We start from the raw sequence: 20,473 nt of genomic DNA, 5'->3' as shown, positions 1-20,473 counted from the left end.
ATTTCAAAATTTGAGAGATTTAGGGTCTCACTAGAATGATATTGTAGCATCATTAAGACTCAAGGCATTTCCTTTTGGCCAGAAGGGCCGCCATCCAGTAATTTGCCAAAATGACAAACACAAAGGGAAAGAGGAAAGGCACCTGATGCATGTTCTCTAGGCCTTGTAGAAAATATGGAGTTGTTCCTTTGGCCACATACATGCAAATCTACGAGAAAGGTGATATTGTAGACATTAAGGGAATGGGTGTTTTTCAAAAAGCAGTGCCCCACAAATGTTACCACGGCAAAGCTGGAAGACTCTACAATGTTACCCAGCATGCTGCTGGCATTGTTGTAAACAAGGGCAAGATTTTTGCCAAGAGAATGAATGTGTATACTGAGCATACTAAGCACTCTAAGAGCCAAGTTAGTTTCCTGAAACGCATGAAGGTAAATGATCAGAAAAAGAAGTCAAAGGGTGAGGTATCTGAGTTCAGTTGACGAACCAGCCTGCTCCACCCAGAGAAGCACACTATGTGAGAACCAGTGGAGAGGAGCCTGGGCTGCTGGAACCTATTCCCTATGAGTTCATGGCAAAATAAGTGTCAAAAGAAGAAAACCATTCTGAACTGTACAAATGTTTGTCTTCATTGAGAAGTGTGGTGCCACCTCCCCTAAGAAATAGAAATAAACTACGTTTTGTATCCAAAAAACCTCAGTGCTCTGCTGCTAGGTAATACATTAATATGGGTTCTCTGAAAATATATAGCAACATGTAGGAATTTCAAATAACTGCATAAGTTAGGTACTAGTTGTGATATCTAGCAGGATAGGAATTAATGTGTATATTTTTTGCCTTTTAAAATATTGAACAGTTGATCCTGATCATCTGTTGTGATTATGCCTAATCAACAGTATTAAGCACTGTGAAGGATCCTGTGTGAATACAAATGAAACATAAGTCTGAGACCTTAAAAAATAATCCTAGGCCGGGCATGGTGGCTCATGCCTATAATCCCAGCACTTTGGGAGGCCGAGGCAGGCGGATTACCTGAGAGGTCAGGAGTTCGAGACCAGCCTGATCAACATGGAGAAACCCTGTCTCTACTAAAAATACAAAATTAGCTGGGCATGGTGGTGCATGCCTGTAATCCCAGCTACTCGGGGAGGCTGAGGCAGGAGAATCACTTGAACCCAGGAGGTGGAGGTTGCGGTTAGCCAAGATCGAGCCATTGCACTCCAGCCTGGGCAACAGGAGTGAAACTCTGTCTCAAGAAAAAATAAAAAATAATCCTTTTGTTTGAAATGATCAGAGAATGGTCACTTAAAAAGATCTTAAACTTTGAGGAACCATTCAAGTTTAGTATAAACTCTATTCTAAAAGAAGAATTTTTGCTTTTGCTTGCTGTTGTAATCCTATGTGATTGTATTTAAAAAGACTGGGCAAGATTAAGAAGATGAGGAGCAAAGGGCTCAGATTCAAGACCTAATTAGCTTTAGAATCACCAGCATTTGATGGTGATGTGGAGATTAACAGGGAGGGTCGGGCTAATGCAAATCATGGCTTTGGCGGTAAATCATCAGTGATTATGTCCTTCACCAAGGTAAGAAAACAGGTTTGTGGGGAGCTAGAGGTCAGTTTCCAACAATTTTTGAGTTTGTGGTGTCCTGGAATGTCACTGGATACCTAGTTAGCAATTCTGAATCTTTAGGTATGGAAGTTGAGAAAGAAATCCAGGCTAGAGAGAGAAGTTAGGGCAGTTTATCAGTGGATAGCCTAGTAAAATCCTTGAGAATCACTGGTTTATTTACTTAAAGACGGAGTCTCGCTTTGTGGCCAGGCTGGAGTGCAGTGGCGCGATCTCGGCTCACTGCAACCTCCGCCTTCCAGGTTTAAGCGATTCTCCTGCCTCAGCCTCCCGAGTAGCTGGGACTACAGGCGTGCACCACCACACCCAGCTAATTTTTGTATTTTTAGTAGAGACGGGGTTTCACCATGTTGGCCAGGATGGTCTCGATCTCTTGACCTCGTGATCCACCCACCTCGGCTTCCTCAAGTGCTGGGATTACAGGCGTGAGCCACCGCAACTGGCCCTCACCGGTCTATTTAATCTGACCCGTAAATCCACTTCTTTTCTCTGTTGTTTAGAGGCATATTCAACTACTAATTACTTTTTTTTTTTTTTTTTTTTTTTTTTTTTTTACTAATTACTCTTATACGATTCTCTCAACACACCACCTTCAATATCCCCTGTCCCCCAAAATAAACTTGAAAGGGGCTGGGCGCGGTGGCTCACACCTGTAATCCCAGCACTTTGGAAGGCTGAGGCGGGCGGATCACCTGAGATCAGGAGTTGGAGAACAGTCTGGCAAACATGGCAAAACTCTGTATCTATTAAAAAATACAAAAATTAGCCAGGAGTGGTGGCGCGCCCCTGTAATCCCAGCTACTTGGGAGGCTGAGGCAGGAGAATCGCTTGAACCCGGGAGGCGGAGGTTGCAGTGAGCCCAGATCGCGACATTGCACTCCAGCCTGGGCAACAAAGCGAGACTCCGTCTCAAAAAAAACAAAACAAAAACTTGAAGGGAAGTCCTACCCATCTACCTAGTTCAATTTCTCTTAGAGTATGGCCCAGGGTAGGGGAAGGTACGTTAGCCAGATAAACTTTTCATAAGAATACAATTCTGATTTTGCAAGTTCATTTTGGGTTTTCACTATTATTGGTAAAGTACAATACTATTAACCATATTTGTTAATCCTCACTGCATTAGGTACTATAATCCTATCCATTTAACCTGAGGAAACAGGAGCAGAGATTAAGGAACTTGCTCCAAGTCACAGCTATTAAGCATGCGAGTGAGCCAAAATTCAACCTGCTTCCAAGACCCTGCCCTTTCACCCTACTATGTTTGCTGCAGTTTTATCCAGATTTAAAAGCATCCACAGCAAGTTAAATTCCCTTATTCCGCTCCTATTCTGTTTTCCCAGACTCCTTAGAGTATGGTATTAGAATTTTCTGCACAAGTTTGAGGCTTTAATTCGTAGTTTTAGCCTGAGCCAGCAGATGATGACAGTCTGTTTGGCAGTCTCGCCCCGCTAATATAATTCTCCCTGCTTCAGGACCTGTTGCCCCGCAGCAGACAGGAAAAACAACAGCACCCCGGACAGGCGCCTGGGGCGGCAGAGGAGTCCGGGGGGCGTGGCCAGGGGCTCTCTGGGATCCCAGACCGCCTACCCCAGGCCCCTCCTCCTGGCCCAGAATGCACCCGGTTGAAAACAAAATCCCACGTGACTGGCTCTCCTCTCAGGCCATCATGGCGTCTCCCAGTGGGAAGGGAACCCGGGCGCCGGAGGCTCCTGGCTGCGGGCCCCGGCCGCTCGCCAGGGATCTGGTGGATTCCGTAGACGACGCAGAGGGACTGTACGTGGCTGTAGAGCGCTGTCCGCTGTGCAATACTACCCGCCGGCGGCTTACCTGCGCCAAATGCGTTCAGAGCGGCGATTTCGTCTACTTCGACGGCCGCGACCGGGAGAGGTACGGCGGCCGTCACGGCCCTGTTGTTTCTTCTGCTGTGTTTCCTCCAGCCAGGCGGCCGAAAGCTGGAACTTGGGGCTCCCCTTGCAGGCACCACATTCTAGCTAGAGGAGGAAGAGAGAGGGAGTGTAGCTGGCTACTCTGCACCGGCGCTTTGCTACCGGGGGACAGCGTAGGGGCCTGATGAGGGAAGGCCGTTGTTTCCCCATCACCCACCCAAGAGAAGTTAACCCCCCCGGTGCTCTTGGTCACTGGGGAAAAAAGGAATAAGTAGTGACTCTCTGGAAAAGTTTTCCCCTGTTGCTGAGACTGAGTTGGATTCCCAGCTCTTTGCTGTATGTAGTTCCATTCAAAAGCTTGGCTTTCTATTTTCGAAAGCGCATATATACTCATTTTCTAGAGGAGAGAGTAAAAGAGAATCAAATAACTGCTTTAGCGGGATTTGGGCCTGGTAGTCTCTCACAGATGGAGTTTGTTATCAGATTTGCGTACTCTTAATTTGTGAATTACGGCTTGCTGTTTACTCCCCTTTCCCTTCCCTGCTTCTAAAGATTATTTTGGATTCATAGGAATTTGGGGACGTGTTTTGGTCTTGTTTTAAAATTCAGACTGGGAGCTGCATGCCCTTAGTTAAGAGAATTGCATTAGGAACATGTTTTGGTTTCATTTCGAAATCTGAACAGAGAGCTACAAGTTCTTGCTTAAGAAAATTGAAAAATTAGTGTGATTAGCTATAGGTTCTCCCACTCTGAGCCCCTGTTTTAACAACTTAGTGTCAATGATAGTAAGACAGCTAACATTCTGAGCACAAAAGTTTAGGTATTAATTCATTTAAAACAACCCAATAACTTATCCCCAACTTATTGCTGAGGAAGTTGCACAGTAAGTGCTTTGCCCTAGGCCACAAAGATAAGTGTAGGAACAAGAATTAAAATCCAGACAGCTTGGACCTATGTACCCGCACTTAACCACTAGACCTTACCCTCTATTTGGGAATGTTTTGAGTTCTTAGTATTTCTGTGATCGTGGATGGAGTTTTTTCTTTCTCTTTTGAGGAGATTTGAATGACAGAATCTTTTTACTTTGTTGCTCTTATTGGTCCTCTTAATGATTTTAGAAACTGCTTATGTAGTGATAGCTTTAAAAATTAAACCGGTTATAAGAATACTCGGTATGAGATGGAAATGTCAAACTGATGCAGTTAATTGGGTATTTATTTCTGGACCTTCTTCTCTAGCTACACGTTTTCCTAGATCTAGTCACATAATTTAAATACTATCTATATGCTTAAGATGCCAGATTTGGCTGGGCACGGTGGTTTACTCCTGTTATCCCAGCACTTTTTGAGGCAAGATGTGGGTGGATCACGAGGTCAGGAGATTGAGACCATTGAGGCTAACACGGCGAAACCCCATCTCTACTAAAATTACAAAAGATTATCCGGGCTTGGTGGCACATGATCTGTAGTCCCAGCTTCTCAGGAGGCTGAGGCAGGAGAATCGTTTGAACCCAGGAGGTGGAGGTTGCAGTGAGCCGAGATCGTGCCACTGCACTCCAGCCTAGGTGACAAAGTGAGACTCCATGCCAAAAGAAAAAAAAAAAGGCCCTCAGACTTGTATCTCTAACCTAAACTTCTCTGAAGTCCAGGAAACAGCTGCCTTTTCAACATCAATATTTAATTTTGTGATAGGTATCTCCATTTTAATATGGCAAGCTGAACTCCTTATTTTTCCTCATATATCTGTTTTCCCATGCTCATCCCAACCCAGTGAATGTCAATTTCATTATTCCTTGGGTTCAGGCTGAAAAACCTTTCAGTTCTCCTTATCTCCTCTCTTAAGCCACTCTTTTAGTCCCATCAACAAATCCCATCAACTCTTCAAAACTTATCTTAAATCTAACCCTTTCACCATCACCTGGTCTTATCTACCAGAGACATAAAATTATTGCCTCTGATGTCTCTGCCTCCATCCTTGCTCCCCCTTTAATGCAATTTCTGTATTGCAGCTAGTTATGCTACCCCTGCATTTCCCTGTTCACATCTTCCAGTGGTTTTTCATTTTACCCAAAGTAAAAGCTGGAGTCCTTAACCAAAGTTCTATATTATCTGTAACTCCTCTGAGTTAATCGCCTGTTTTCTACCTTACCTGCTCTGGTGTGCCACTGTGGCCTCCTTGTCTGTTCTCAAACATACCAAGAACACTCCTTCCTAAGGGCCTTTGTAATAGTATTCAGACGGCCAGGAACTCTTTTTCTCTCAGAAATCTTCAGGGCTTCCTGCTTTGTTTTGTTTTGTTTTGTTTTGTTTTTTTGAGACGGAGTTTTGCTCTTGTTACCCAGGCTGGAGTGCAATGGCGCGATCTCGGCTCACCGCAACCTCCGCCTCCTGGGTTCAGGCAATTCTCCTGCCTCAGCCTCCTGAGTAGCTAGGATTACAGGCGTGCGCCACCGTGCCCAGCTATTTTTTTGTATTTTTAGTAGAGACGGAGTTTCACCATGTTGACCAGGATGGTCTCGAACTCTTGACCTCGTGATCCACCCGCCTCGGCCTCCCAAACTGCTGGGATTACAGGCATGAGCCACCAAGCCTGGCCTTGCTTTGTTTTTTTTTTTAGGTGCCTGCTCATACATTAGAGAGACTCTTTCTGATCTTTCTATTAAAATGCTAATCTCTTGGCCAGGTGCAGTGGCTCACGCCTATAATCCCAGCACTTTGGGAGGAGGGTGGATCACCTGGGGTCAGGGGTTTGAAACCAGCCTGACCAACATGGAGAAACCCTGTCTCTACTAAAAATACAAAAAATTAGCCAGCTATGGTGGTGGATGCCTGTAATCCCAGCTATGTGGAAGGCTGAGGCAGGAGAATCTCTTGAACCCGGGAGGCGGAGGTTGAGGTGAGCCGAGTTTGTGCCCTTGCATTCCAGCCTGGGCAACAAGAGCAAAACTCAAAATAAAATGAAATGCCAACCTCTTCCCTATTTAACCAGCTTTATTATCTTTTCCATAGCACTTATCACCATCTGATGGTTGTGCATATTAATTTGTCTAACTGCTCCCCACCCCAGTGTTGGAAACTCTATAAGGGCAAGAGTTTTTCTCTTTTGTACACTGTTGTATTCTTACATAGTAGAAGCTAAGTAAAGATTTATTGGATGATTGAACTGACTCTACCCCTTTTTCCCAAACACAGTCTGTTTCTAGACCATTTCAGTATTATCCATCATGATCCATTTGTTACTAAAGCCGGAAACCTGGGAGTTATCCTAGACTTTTCCTTTTCTCTTGCTCTCTACATTCAGATAATCAACAAGTCTGATTCACTTTGATGTCAAAATGTATCTTGAATCTATCCACTTTTAGTTCAGACCACCATCATTTTTCTCCTGACTACTTAGTGATCTCCCTTCTTTTACTCAGACAGCTCTTCCCTACCTTGCCTCTAGTCTCCAAACAGCAGACACAGTAGAAATGTAAATGAAATAATGTCATGGTTTTGCTTAAACCTTTCATTGGCTCCTGTTGCATTTAAAATAAAATCCTAGGTCCTTACTATGGCATATGACGCCCCATGTGATTTGGTGACTGTTTACCTCTCTAACTTAGACTGTAAGGTTGAATTTAAAATGTGGGCTTTGGGGCCAGGCACAGTGGCTCATGCCTGTAATCCCAGCACTGTGGTAGGCTGAGGCGGGCAGATCACCTGAGGTCGGGAGTTTGAGACCAGCCTGACCAACATGGAGAAACCCTGTCTCTACTAAAAATACAAAATTAGCCAGGCGTGGTGGTGCATGCTTGTAATCCCAGCTACTTGGGAGGCTGAGGCAGGAGAATGACTTGAACCCGGGAGGCAGAGGTTGCGATGAGCCAAGATCATGCCATTGCACTCCAGCCTGGGCAACAAGAGGGAAACTCTGTCTGAAAGAAAAATGTGAGCTTTGGACTCACGCTCCCTTGAATTGAGTCCAAGCTCTACCACTTGCTATGTGATTTTTTTTTTTTTTTTTTGACAGGGTCTTGCTGTGTCACCCTGTCACCCAGGCTGGAGTGCAGTGGCACAGTCATAGGTTGCTGCAGCCTCAAACTCCTGGGCTCAAGCAATCCTCCCATCTCAGTCTCTTGAGTAGCCGAGACTACAGGCGTGCACCACCACACCTGGCTAATTTTTAAATTTTTTGTTGAGTCAAGGTCTCCCTAAGTTTTCTAGGCTGGTCTTGAACTTGTGGGTTCAACGATCCTCCTGCTTCAGCCTCCCAAAGTGTTAGGATTACAGATATGAGCCACTGTGCCTGGCTGCTATGTAAGTTTGAGCAATTTTTTGGTTGGGGGGCAGAGTACAGGGTCTCACTCTGTCACCCAGGTGGGAATGCAGTGGCAAGATCAGGGCTCACTGCAGCTTTGACCTCCCCGAGCTCAAGCAGCTCTCCTGTCTCAGCTTCCCTGGTATCTGGGACTACAGGCACGTGTCAACATGCCTAACTAGTTTTTTTGTTTGTTTGTTTTTGTATTTTTTGTAGAGACAGGGTGTTCCCATGTTGCCCAGGCCAGTCTTGGACTTCTGAGCTTGAGCTACTCACCAGCCTTGGCCTCCCCATGTGCTGGGATTACAGGCATGAGCCACTGTGCCTGGCCCTGAGCAGGTTTTTTAACCTCATGTTTATTTCATTTTGAAAATGGCAGAGTATCTAACTTCATAGGTTTCTAGTAGTGATTACAAAAGAGCACCCATTTAAAGTGTTTAGCATGATTCCTACAGTGTATTAAGCACTCAGGTAAGTTCATCCCTGTGCTCCCTCTTTTTCACTGCTCAACAGTTATAGGCCTGCTCTCAAATCCTCAGTCACATGAAACTTCCACCACTGGGGCTTTTTCCTTGCCCTTCCTTCTGGCTGGAACACTTTTCCTCCTGATTGATACCTTGTCTTTCACCGTTCAACTTAAATGTCACTTCTTCACTGAGGCCTTCCTGACCTCCCTCACTAAGATAGGTTCCCACTTCCATCTTTTCCCCCATTCATTATTTGCTGTCACAACACTCTGTTTCTTTCGTCGTACCACACATGGTGTGTAACATCATTTATTTGAGGAAGATAGCCACATCCAGAATGTAGTTCCATGAAGGCATGAATTCTGGTCTTGTTCTTTCAGATCACCAGCCCAGCAGCAGCAAGTAGCAGAACTTAGACATGCCATTGAAGGAATGGCAAAAGCAGTGCAACTTTTAAAATTCAACATAGGGGTTGGGCGCAGTGGCTCCTACCTGTAATCCCAGCACTTTGGAAGATCGAGGCAGGCAGATCACTTGAGGCCAGGAGTGTGAGACTATCCTGGCCAACATGGCGAAACCCCATCTCTACTAAAGATACAAAAATTAGCTGGATGTGGTGGTGTGAGCCTGTAATCCCAGCTACTGTGGCACTAGAGTCGCTTGAACCTGGGAGGCAGAGGCTGCAGTGACCCGAGATTGCTCCACTGTACTCCAGCCTGGGCGACAGAGCAAGACTCCATTTTTTTGGAGAATTTTTTTTTTTTTTGAGACGGAGTTTCGCTCTTGTTGCCCAGGCTGGAGTGTAATGGCGCAATCTCGGCTCGCCACAATCTCCGCCTCCTGGGTTCAGGCAATTCTCCTGCCTCAGCCTCCTGAGCAGCTGGGATTACAGGCGCGCACCAGCACGCCCAGCTAATTTTTTGTATTTTTAGTAGAGACGGGGTTTCACCATGTTGACCAGGATGGTCTCGATCTCTTGACCTTGCGATCCACCACTCCCAAAGAGCCACCGCGCCCGGCATGATTATACTTTTATCAGAAAACAGGAATGCATGTCCTAAACAAATTGAGAAATGGGATAAAAGATGAGGAAGAAATTTAAATATTGCTACTGATTTCAAGGGGAGGGCACAACCGAAATCCAAAAAATATCCTTTAGATACTTCTGTTCTCCCTCCGGTATATTTTTGGTTGTCAGCCACTGTGGCCCATAAAAATCTATTGTCTTGAGAATTCAATTCTGTATACTCAACTCAGCAGAACAAAAGCTCTACAAGGTAAATAAGAGTTCATCTACCTTACGACTATTTCATTATGTTCTTCAGAGGGTCTCTATTCCTGTCCCTTGGAGTTTGTTCATGGTATTTCCACCAGAAAATGTGGGTCTGCTAAGAAATATCACTTGTTTTCATCCACTATCACTGGCTACTCTTATGATTATATCTTTTAGAACTTATAAAAGATTTTTGCATTTACTATCTCATTTCTTCCCTACCCTCACCCCATGAGTTATTAAGGTATTTAAAGCAGAGGAAACTGAGTCTCAGGGTTGTTGTGGCTGACTTAATACAGGGTTATGCTAATTCTTAAGTTCACTTTTAGATCTGAACTTTATTTTTATACTCTGTGTGAGTAGTGTGTGTGTGTGTGTGTGTGTGTGTGTAACAGTATCAGAAAAGGAAAACATCCCATTCTGTTATACAGATTATGCTGTATCTTGGAAGGTCATATGTGCTCTAGTGAACCAAGGGCTGGGATTAACCCTGAAGAGGCAGTACCCACCACCTGTACACTCTGTCACTGTGTAAAGATTCCTGGAATGCCTAATTTCTCTCACCTCTAGATATTTTCAAGGCCTGTCATAATGCAAAAGGGTTTTCATAATCTGAAGTCTCTTTCAAACACCAAAAGACATACTTCATTGGAAATGTGATTATAAAAATAATCCTGAGATGTGCCACCTCCTGTTGCCTGGGAAGGTACTAAATTGACGTGATGATAGAAATCGAGTGCTTACTTGGGCATGGCAGAGCCATGATGGCACATCCCAGAGGGCTGTATAAGGATTTAGTGAGAGCATGTGTTTTCTATTGGAAACTGCCAGAAAGGAGCAGGGTGCTTTGGGAATCAGGGTTGTGGTTAAGGTGTCATTGTGAGAGTTCAGTGAGTGTCTTTTTAGTAAAATTGAACTACTTTCAGCCAGAGCCAAGTGAAAGTCTCCAGCCCTAGTTTAATTCTTCAAAATATTTTTCAGATGAATTTGTAGTTGTGTCTCAAAATGGAAAATTCAGTTCCCTTAATAATCAGAGTCCTTCCAGGACAGGTATTTGTGAACTCCTCGTAGTAAATGATGTAATCCATGCTCCCAGGTCAGTTCCATGGGTCCCCTGCTTGGTGAATAATAACTCTCAGTTACCATTTCCATCCCATCACAGTTTCAAAACATTTTTATTTTGGATATTTTCTTCAAACAAGATGTAGTTGAATTTGAATATTTTGAATTTTAAATTTACATTTTAAATGTATAATGCATGTTTTTAAAAAGAGCTAAATATTATAAATATGACATTGGAAGTGTTTAGCTCAAACATTATAGAAATAGGAAAATTCTCTCACAGTTTCGCCACATAAAGCTGCCTCTGTTATAGATGAGATGCAGTCTTCAGTATTCTTTGCGTATTCTCTGCCATAGTGGGATCACACAACACATACTATTTTGCTGGATTGTTTTTTATTTTTTGGCATTTAACATTACCTAAACATCTTTTCATGCCAGTACACAGAATATTACTTACTCCTTTTACAGCTGTAAACTTTTATCTTTTTAAAATCCAAAGTTAGAATCATTCAGTCACTTCATGAAAAAAAAGAAAGATTATATATGACTATCTCTTTTATTTTTCTAGATTTGTTTACTATTTTACAAACAATGGAATTTTTCTACTTTTGTTTCTAAAGGATGTCTTCTTAATTTAGAGTAAGTTGAATGAAGTAACTGTAGTATGCATTTTCTCTATGTGCAGAAGAAGCAAGTCTAGTTAGGACTGCCTTATCCTGGTTTCATAATCCCTCTGTCTCTTCTCATGGTCTGATTCTGTAGTTGAGTTTAATACACAGTAAGATTAAGTGCAGAATCACTTGTCGCGGTGAAGAAATGGGAAGCTGGCATATGTATGTGCTAAGCATCTGTACCCACTGCTTTCATATTTATCTTACTCCTTTTACCAAGGAGTATGTAAGCGTTATTCCCATTTTACAAATGAGGAAACTGAACAACACTTTGTTTCTATTTTATTCTGTTTTTTGAGAGACAGGTTCTCACTCTGCCACCCAGGCCAAAGTGTAGTTCAGGATCATAGCTCAATGCAACCTCTAATTGATGGGCTCACAGGATCCTCCTACCTCAGCCTCCAGAGAAGTTAGGACCATAGGCATGCACCACCATGCCCAACTATTTTTTAATAATTTTTTTGTGTGGAGATGGAGTCTTACTGTATTGCCAGGCTGGTGTTGAACTCCTTGCCTCAAAAAATCCTCCTGCCTCGGACTCCTGAAGTATTGAGATTACAGGTGTGAGCCACCACACCTGGCCTGTTTCTAATTTCTGTAAATGATTTTTAACCTTTATTCCTGACAGTGGAGTATATTTATACTATGCTTCCTCATCCTAAATATTCTAACGTAAGGTTAAAAAAAAAAAATCCTGTGAAGGACCAGGTTTTTTAATATCTTATTTGCCTATAAAAATCATACTCTAGTATGATTAAAGAATAAAGGCGGGCCGGGCGCGGTGGCTCACGCCTGTAATCCCAGCATTTTGGGAGGCCAAGGCGGGGGTGGATCACGAGGTGAAGAGATCGAGACCATCCTGGTCAACATGGTGAAACCCCGTCTCTACTAAAAATACAAAAAATTGGCTGGGCATGGTGGCGCGTGCCTGTAATCCCAGCTACTCAGGAGGCTGAGGCAGGAGAATTGCCTGAACCCAGGAGGCGGAGGTTGTGGTGAGCCGAGATCGCGCCATTGCACTCCAGCGTGGGCAACAAGAGCGAAACTCCATCTCAAAAAAAAAAAAGAATAAAGGCATACTCATATCTTTGCTTATAAGAATATTTTAGTGTCCTTTGTGGCAATATACCATCATTTAGTCTTTCTCCCCTTGAATACTAAAGTTTCCAGTTTCTTGTTATTAGGACCAATTTTGTGATTGGTGCCTTCAAACATGAGTATTTCCTCATCTCTGTTACTTTCTTAGGATAGATTCCTTGAAATTGAGTAACTGAATCCAAGGGTTGAATATTTTTTCAGGCCCTCAACTGCTTATTTGAAATCTATCTTTTGCCTTTGTTAAAATACCTTAAGAGTGTTTCTGAGGCTTTTCATTGCCGTAACCTTAGGCACAAAGTAAATGTATCGCTCTAGGATGAGGGAAAGGACTGGGCAGGGAGGTGGAGGGGTGAGAGTTACTTTATGAAAGGTGCTATGCTTGGGACATAGTAAGTGCTCGTCAAATTGTGGGTGTTTTGGTGAGGCTGATTATTCCTAGCACAGAATTAATAGTATGCATCCCCAATAGAGTGGAGTACATGCCCTGGTGTTGTTTTTCTGGTAGTTACAGGGCAGGTTTCTGTGAAGAGTCTGATCTGTATATAGGTCTACTCAGTTGCCCGTGATTGTAGTCAGGGAACAGAGTGGAAATGAGACTCACATTCATAACTACTACCTCATTAGTAGCATTCTCCCATCATTGTTTTCCCACTTGGTGTGTTAAATGCTTCGGTGCATTTACATAGAGTTTTTTTCTGTCTCCTTGGTCTTCCTTCCCTTAAAGGAATCAACTCTGACTCACCCTCAGGTCTCAGCTTGGACAGGCAGCGCTGCAGGGTGGCTCCCTCTGATGCCCAAGCTGGATTGTGTGTTTTCTCTGGTACCACTGGGGCTGTGTGTGAGTACTCCTCTCCTGGTTCCTATCAGTCTCTATCACAGAGGGACTGCTGGAAAGTCAGTTTCAGAGAGTACCGTTTTTTAACAGAAAAATATCATAAGTCATAAACGTATGGAAGAATTTATGAAACAACAAAGTTCATTTGAGAGAATACTTTTTTTGGGGTGGGGGAACCCAAATCGTATAACTATGGAGTAATTTAGTAAACAATATAGAAGACATTTGTTAATTGGGAGAGAAAATACAGGAAATAGTGTTATAAGAAAGGCAGGCATCGAACAGGTTCACTGGCAGATTTCTTTCAGGAAACAGCACAAAAACTAGTGTCATTAATAACAACAACAAAATGATGTGTGCCTACATTAAAAGTTGAGAAAATTCTGTAGAGCAGAAACATAAGGAACAAGAAAATAGGAAAAATAATTTCGAGATGTGTGAAAGAAAAATGGCCAATTTTCTTGCTAAATAATCCTTGAAGGAAAAAGAAAACTAAAAAAATTGAATGAAGGACATAGGGAAATAAGAAAAATCAGTAGCTAATAAAATATGAAAAGTTGTTCAACCGGCCGGGCGCAGTGGCTCACGCCTATAATCCCAGCACTTTGGGAGGCCGAGGCGGGTGGATCACGAGGTCAAGAGATCGAGACCATCCTGGTCAACATGGTGAAACCCTGTCTCTACTAAAAATACAAAAAAATTAGCTGGGCGTGGTGGTGCACGCCTGTAGTCCCAGCTACTTGGGAGGCTGAGGCAGGAGAATTGCTTGAACCCAGGAGGCAGAGGTTGCGGTGAGCCGAGATCGTGCTATTGTACTCCAGCCTGGGTAACAAAAGCGAAACTCCGTCTCAAAAAAAAAAAAAAAAAGAAGTTCAACCTTTATAATAATGAAATAAATGCAAATACATGAATTATGAGCCATCTCTCAGAGGGAGAAATAGGAGCCAATCAGATTAGCAAAAAATAAGAAATGTCCAGTGTTTGTGGAGATTGTGAGAAAGCAGGTTCTGTTGGTGGGGTTGTAAATTGTGTGAAGTGTTTTAGAGGGAATTTGAGGATTACCCACAGTTTTGCATGTAAATATTCTTTGACTAAGCAGTTTATTTTTTATTTTATTTATTTTGAGACGGTCTCGCTCTGTCACCCAGACTGGGGTGCAATGGCGCCATTTCGGTTTACTGCAACCTCCCAGGCAAGCAATTCTCCTGCCTCAGCCGCCCAAGTAGCTGGGATTACAGGCACCTGCCACCACGCCCAACTAATTTTTTGTAGTTGTAGTAGAGATGGGGTTTCACCATGTTGGCCAGGCTGGTCTCAAACTCCTGACCTCAGGTGTGCCACCCACCTTGGCCTCCCAAAGTGCTGGGATTACAGGCATGACTCACTGCACCCGGCCCAGTTTATTTTATTTATAGGAATTTCTCATAGAGAAACTGAAAAGCCTATAAAGGTACACTAGGCTATTCATTTGTACCATTACTGATAATAGTGAAAATTTGGAAGGAAGACTGGTGTTCACCTGTAGAGGTTTGTATGGCATCAATTCTGCGAAATGCTGTGTACCTATTAGTGAATTAGATCAATGTGTTCTGGCATGGAAAAAGAGACCAAGATATTTTATGCGACAGCCCCAGTTTGGAAAACAATATGTGAAATATGGATTCCCCCCTACATATACTATTAAAAACTATACATATAATATGTATCATTAAATTGGTTAGAATATAGTGATACTTTATTTTTCACTTCTTGGAAGCCATATTGAGAAAGCACAGACTTGTGGAGTGAATTTTTTATCTACTTCTGTGAGTGGTGGGATGGAGACTGCAGAGCTAGATAAGTGGCTGACTGAGCAGTTGTGGTGCTGACCCACCTGTGTGGCTTGGTGTCATCGGCTCTTTAGCTTTGCTGACACAACCTATTTTTAATTTCTTTCACAAAGGATAATGTGACTCATGAAGTATGAGGTTGGTGCAAAAGTAATTGCTGTTTTTGCCATTCTTTTCAGTATTTGATACAGTAGGACTTATCTTTTGTTATTGCTGCTGCCATTTGTGTATTTGTTTGTAAGAGTTTGTTTCTTTTGTGTTTTTAACAAAGTCCAAGAGAATCAGCTCACTATTAAGCTGGATACAGTTGTCCTTCTTCTGAATTTGTTTTAGAGCAAAGTGGCATTTTTACAACAGACCTCAAAGGAAAACTTTTTTAGCCTGTAAAGGCAAGATTTTATTGTCCATGTCAGTCCTTTGCATGGCTTGAGATTGCTAACTTGTGAGTTTGTCATTTTCTATAGATTATCAGAACATAAATCACCATGTTGTCTCAGTGATGTAAAATTAAATACCACATTAGTCTCTCATTTTTGATACAAGGAAATGGAAGCATATAGCAAGTGATATGTCCAACAATTTCACAGTCACTGCAGGAGAATTATTAGATTTCTTAATATTCTGAAGGATGCCTTTTTCTGTGTTGCAGGTACATAGTAAATGCCTGATAGACTGACTGATGAATCTATGGGTTTGTCCACATTCCACATTGGTTTCTGAGTTTTCTGTTTCATGTCACCTTACTGGACATTGCAGTACTATCCAGTAGAACTTTCTGCAATGATGGAAGTGTTCTGTTTCCACGCCATCCAGTTAGTCATATGTGACTGATGAAATGTGGATGTAGTACAACTGAGGATCTGAACTTTTCATTTAATTTTAATTTAAATTTAAATACTCATAAGTATATAATTCTGTCACATATTGTATTGCCTATTTGCTTTTTCTGTTTAATGTGTATTGTGCATATTCAGCAACTATTAAATTCGTTAGGGTCATTATTAGACTATTCTATTTCTTCCTCTTAGAAGTAGATATCTTGGGGCATGTTTCAAACATGGGATTGCAGAAATTGTATTTTGGAAAGACTTCTTTGTCCACATTACTTTTAGGTCTGTTATGGCCTGTTGAATTGTTTTCCTTTATGCTGGGGGAGAGCCAAAAGCCTATTCTTGGACATCACATCATGTTACTGCAGCATGCGTCATTGTCCCTGTTTTCTTAAAAATGGCCAGTGGGTCACTGTTCATTCCATAATCAATTATATGATGTTAGTCATACAATTTTTTTTTTGTTCATGCCCTTATTAAGCAGCAAGCCACATTTTAGGTACTCAGTAGTCACATGTGGCTGGTGGCTACCACATTGAAAAGCACAGATCTAGAAGAGCTGAGTGACGCTGTCAACCACCTTCAACTAGTTAACATTTATAGAACACTGCCCAACAGCTGTAGCATACACATTCTTTCAGATATGCATGGAACTTTCTCCACGGCATGCCATATGCAAAGCCATAAGACAGTCTCAAGTCACAAGATTGAAATCACACAGAATATATTTTGTAACTACATCAGAATGAATTAAATTAGAAACAGTAACAGTAAGCTACCTAGAAAAGTCTGCGTATCTGAAAATTAAACAATATACTTCTAAATGACAGATGGGCCAAAGAAGGATTCTTATGGGAGATTAGAAGTTTCAAACTAAATGATAATGAAAATATGCTGTATCAGAATCTTAGTATATAGCTAGAACAGTGCATAGAAGGAAATTTAAAACTTGATGTGATTACATTTAAAAGAAACAGAAGTTTAAAATAGACCTGAGTAAATCACCTTAAACTGCAAAATTAAAAAACAAACCCCCAAGTAAGTTAGCAAGAAGAAAATAAGGATAAAAACTGACAAATATAGTATCACAGTATCACATATTGCAATGTGATATCCCTTCTTTTTGATAACTTTTACTAATTTGTTAGCCTATAATGACTGGCAATAAAATTAGTGGAAAAAAAGTGTACATACAATTTTTAAAAATTTATTATAAGGAATCAGTTTATAGGAGAGAGCAGGATTGAATCCAGATTAGTAATTAAAATTTGTTTTCTACTGAAAGCATCAATTTCCTTGAATTCAGATTCACTTTAGTGTTGTGATGTGCCTATTTTGACAAATAATTTAACCTGGGGGGAAGATATAAGCTATAGTTTATATTTTATAAACCCAGGAAGAATTTTAAAGTTGAGGATTTGAGCTTAGTTTTAAAAGAATCAGATGGTTAGCAGTTGTGTGCATCCCATTGAGAAGATGTGTATTTACTATCAGGACAATGACATTTTCACATGACTGCAGAATGATTGGTTCTGGGGAATTTGCATAGTCTCATTGACAAAAACAAATGAGTATTTAAATAAGACATTGAATTTTTTCTTACAGGTTTATTGACAAGAAGGAAAGGTTAAACCGACTTAAGAGCAAGCAAGAAGAATTTCAAAAAGAGTGAGTGTTTTGCCTTTTAATTTGTGGAGGTGATCTAGTCACCATTTGGTTTAATTCATTGCTGTGGTATGTAGGTATACGAATTCCTAACTTACTGAATTTAGGATACAATCTCAAAGTGTAGAAAAAGGAGTGCATCTGAGAGAGGTAAAGCAGGAGAAGTTATCAAGTTTCTAGAAAATACTCGTCTCAGACCTGGTGCATGGTACACAGTAGATAATGAATCAAATCCCTGGCACTGATAATTGGTGTGTGGGTCCAGGACAGTGGGTATGATTAGACATAAGTTAGTGCTGGTGGCTCCCATAGGACATTACTGCTTCCATTTACCTTTCTTCTTTTGTCCGTATCAGTATTTTGCAACATATGGTCTGCACATCATCTATATCAGAATTCATTAGCTGAGATAATGGTTAAAAATTCAAATTTTTGGAATCCTGTCCTCAGAGATTCGAATGCAGTAGGTACGTGGTAAGGCCCAGGAATCTGAGGTTTGATTGTTTTTTTGGGGGGGGGGTGGGAATCCGAGTTATTAACAGGTACCCCTGATGAATCTCCCACTCCCTAGTATTGAAAATTGTCCTATAGAACGTTCTGGTATAGGACCTGCTTCTCAGATGCACTCCAGATGTTTGCATCTCTGTGCCTTCATTCAGTTTCTCTCCACCTCAGTGCTTTTCCTCTTCTCTGAGCACATCCTGCCCATCTCTCAAGGCTCTTAAAGGGTTGTCTCTTGTGACACTCCCCAAACCATGCCAACATGGATGTCTCACACCCCTTTGTGAAAACAGTTAATGATCAGGCCAGTGATTCCCACAGTGTGACCCCAGCTTCTCCAGAGTCTGCAATGGTCTGATAAACACATTCATGAGCAGTTTAAATCTTCCAGGATATTCTGTATTAGAGAAACCTGCTTGAATTTTTTTAACTTCGAAATTTCTCTAACTCAAACACAAAAACTTTATTTTTCCCATAGAACATTTTATTCCATAGAACAAATTTTTGGAGATACTGGCATGTATCATTTCTTTGGGAACTAACCATAGTATTTTAGATCATTAATTCATTCTCTTGTAACTATTACTGTGAATTATGATGGGTGGAAATTACTGATGACTGAAGACAACGGCTAAGGCCGTTAGGCAGATTTATTGTGGGCATTTGTAGAAAGGCTCTTAGCAGTGTTCAGAACTGCAAAAGGAAGGAGATGAAAAAAAATGCAGAGAACAGGGAATCTGGAAAATACTTTAAATGCTAAGTCCTGTTTTGATATTTCTAGCCATTTCGAAGAACTCAATTTTAAAAGTTTTTGATTTTACATTTTTGAACTTCACAGAATTTTATTATTTTTAAGAGCTTATTTTCTGTCTCTTTTCCATACAGAGTGTTAAAAGCTATGGAAGGAAAATGGATAACAGATCAGTTGGTAAGCTGTAATATATGTTCTTTTTACTTGAGGCAACTTGGTTTTAAGTTGGTAGAGCTTATAAAATCATTTTTAATTAAAAAAATTTTTAAATCATATTTGGTAGTCCTCTACTTAAATCCACTTGTAATGTGACCTTCTCAAATATTTCATCCAAATACCAAAAATGGGGTATCAGCAATTAATTATGGAGCCATCATAAAGGATAATTATGAAACTTGGTGTTGACATAGAAAAACAAAAACAGTGGGCTATTATCCTTTTTGCAAAAATTCTTTATCATATGCACACTTCAAATGGGTTAATGATTAAATGTGTCAAAGAAAATATGGGTAGGTATTTACATAATCTTGGAGTAGGGAGAACCTTTATAAACCATAGAGGAAAGCATTTTGACAGATTACCTAACAGTTTAAAACTTCTGACCAGGTATAATGGCTCACGCCTGTAATCCCAGCTACTTGGGAGGCAGGAGAATCACTTGAACTCAGGAGGCGGAGGCTGCAATGAGCCGAGATGGTGCCACAGCACTCCAGCCTGAGTGACAAAGTCAGACTCCCTTAAAAAAAAAAAAAAGTTTAACAATTAATTGAACTGAGGGAAAAAAATGAGTACAGCATATGAAAATAAAGAGTTTGAGGAAGGCATGGCAGAGGCCAGGCAGCCCTGCTTTGCTAAGGCTCTAGACAGGCACGCTGTGCTCTGCAGGCACTCGGCACATGCCCTCCCTGTAGCCCGGATACTCAAGAGGAAGGTCAGTGACCTCCAGTGAAGGGGCCACAAAGGAAGAGCCCAAGAGGAGATTGGCATGGTTGTCAGCTGAGCCTGCTCCTGCAAAAGTGGAAACAAAGCTGAAAAAGCAGCAGGAAAGAATAAATCTTCAAACAAAAAAGTGCAAACAAAAGGGAAAAGGGGAGCAAAGGGGAAAAAGGCAGAAGCAACTAACCAAGAAACTGAAGATTGACTTGCAGAAAGCAAGAAACTGAGGAGAATCCCGCTTCCGATGAAGCCAGAGAGAAAGAAGCCAAGTCTGATTAATACCTTATACCATGTCTTGTCAGCAGTCCCTGTCTCCCTTCTTGTCTAATCTAGAGGAATATTTTAATCAACTGTTTTGTTTTGTTTTTGAGACAGAGTCTCACTGTGTCACCCAGGCTGCAGTGCAGTGGTGCGATCTCGGCTCACTGCAACCTCCGCCTCCTGGGTTCAAGTGATTCTCCTGCCTCAGCCTCCCGAGTTGCTGGGATTACAGGCGCATGCCACCACGCCTAGCTAATTTTTGTATTTTTAGTAGAGATGGGGTTTCACCATATTGACCAGGTTGGTCAAACTCTGGAACTCAGGTGATCCTCCCGCCTCAGCCTCCAAAGTGCTGAGATTACAGGCGTGAGCCACCACGTCCGGCCTCATCAACTGTTTTGTAAATGTAAGCTTTTTAGTAGCTCTAGAAACACTTTTGAGAAGGAGGGAATCCCACGTTATCCCATTTTTTAAGT

At 41.7% G+C, this 20,473-nt stretch overlaps 1 protein-coding gene and 1 pseudogene across 1 annotated transcript in view; both read left to right on the top strand.

The window, feature by feature from the left end:
- Nucleotides 1-107: 107 nt before the first annotated feature.
- On the top strand, nt 108-583 carry LOC105716441 (large ribosomal subunit protein eL21-like; annotated as a pseudogene).
- A 2,703-nt stretch (nt 584-3,286) lies between these two features.
- Nucleotides 3,287-20,473, top strand: part of ATG14 (autophagy related 14) — a 42,736-nt gene continuing 25,549 nt past the window's right edge. Inside the window, exons 1-3 of the mRNA XM_012451001.2 lie at nt 3,287-3,517; nt 17,489-17,551; nt 18,935-18,977. Of these exons, the coding sequence (XP_012306424.2) occupies nt 3,297-3,517; nt 17,489-17,551; nt 18,935-18,977 (327 nt within the window). The 5' untranslated portion in view covers nt 3,287-3,296. The remainder of the gene's footprint in view (nt 3,518-17,488; nt 17,552-18,934; nt 18,978-20,473) is intronic.

Source organism: Aotus nancymaae, unplaced genomic scaffold, assembly GCF_030222135.1.
Source record: "Aotus nancymaae isolate 86718 unplaced genomic scaffold, 86718_ANA_hifiasm-v0.15.2.pri h1tg000062l, whole genome shotgun sequence".
NCBI classification, from domain to species: Eukaryota; Metazoa; Chordata; class Mammalia; order Primates; family Aotidae; genus Aotus; species Aotus nancymaae.
The sequence above is the reverse complement of the archived record's forward strand: the minus strand, read 5'-3'. Positions and strand labels throughout refer to the sequence as shown.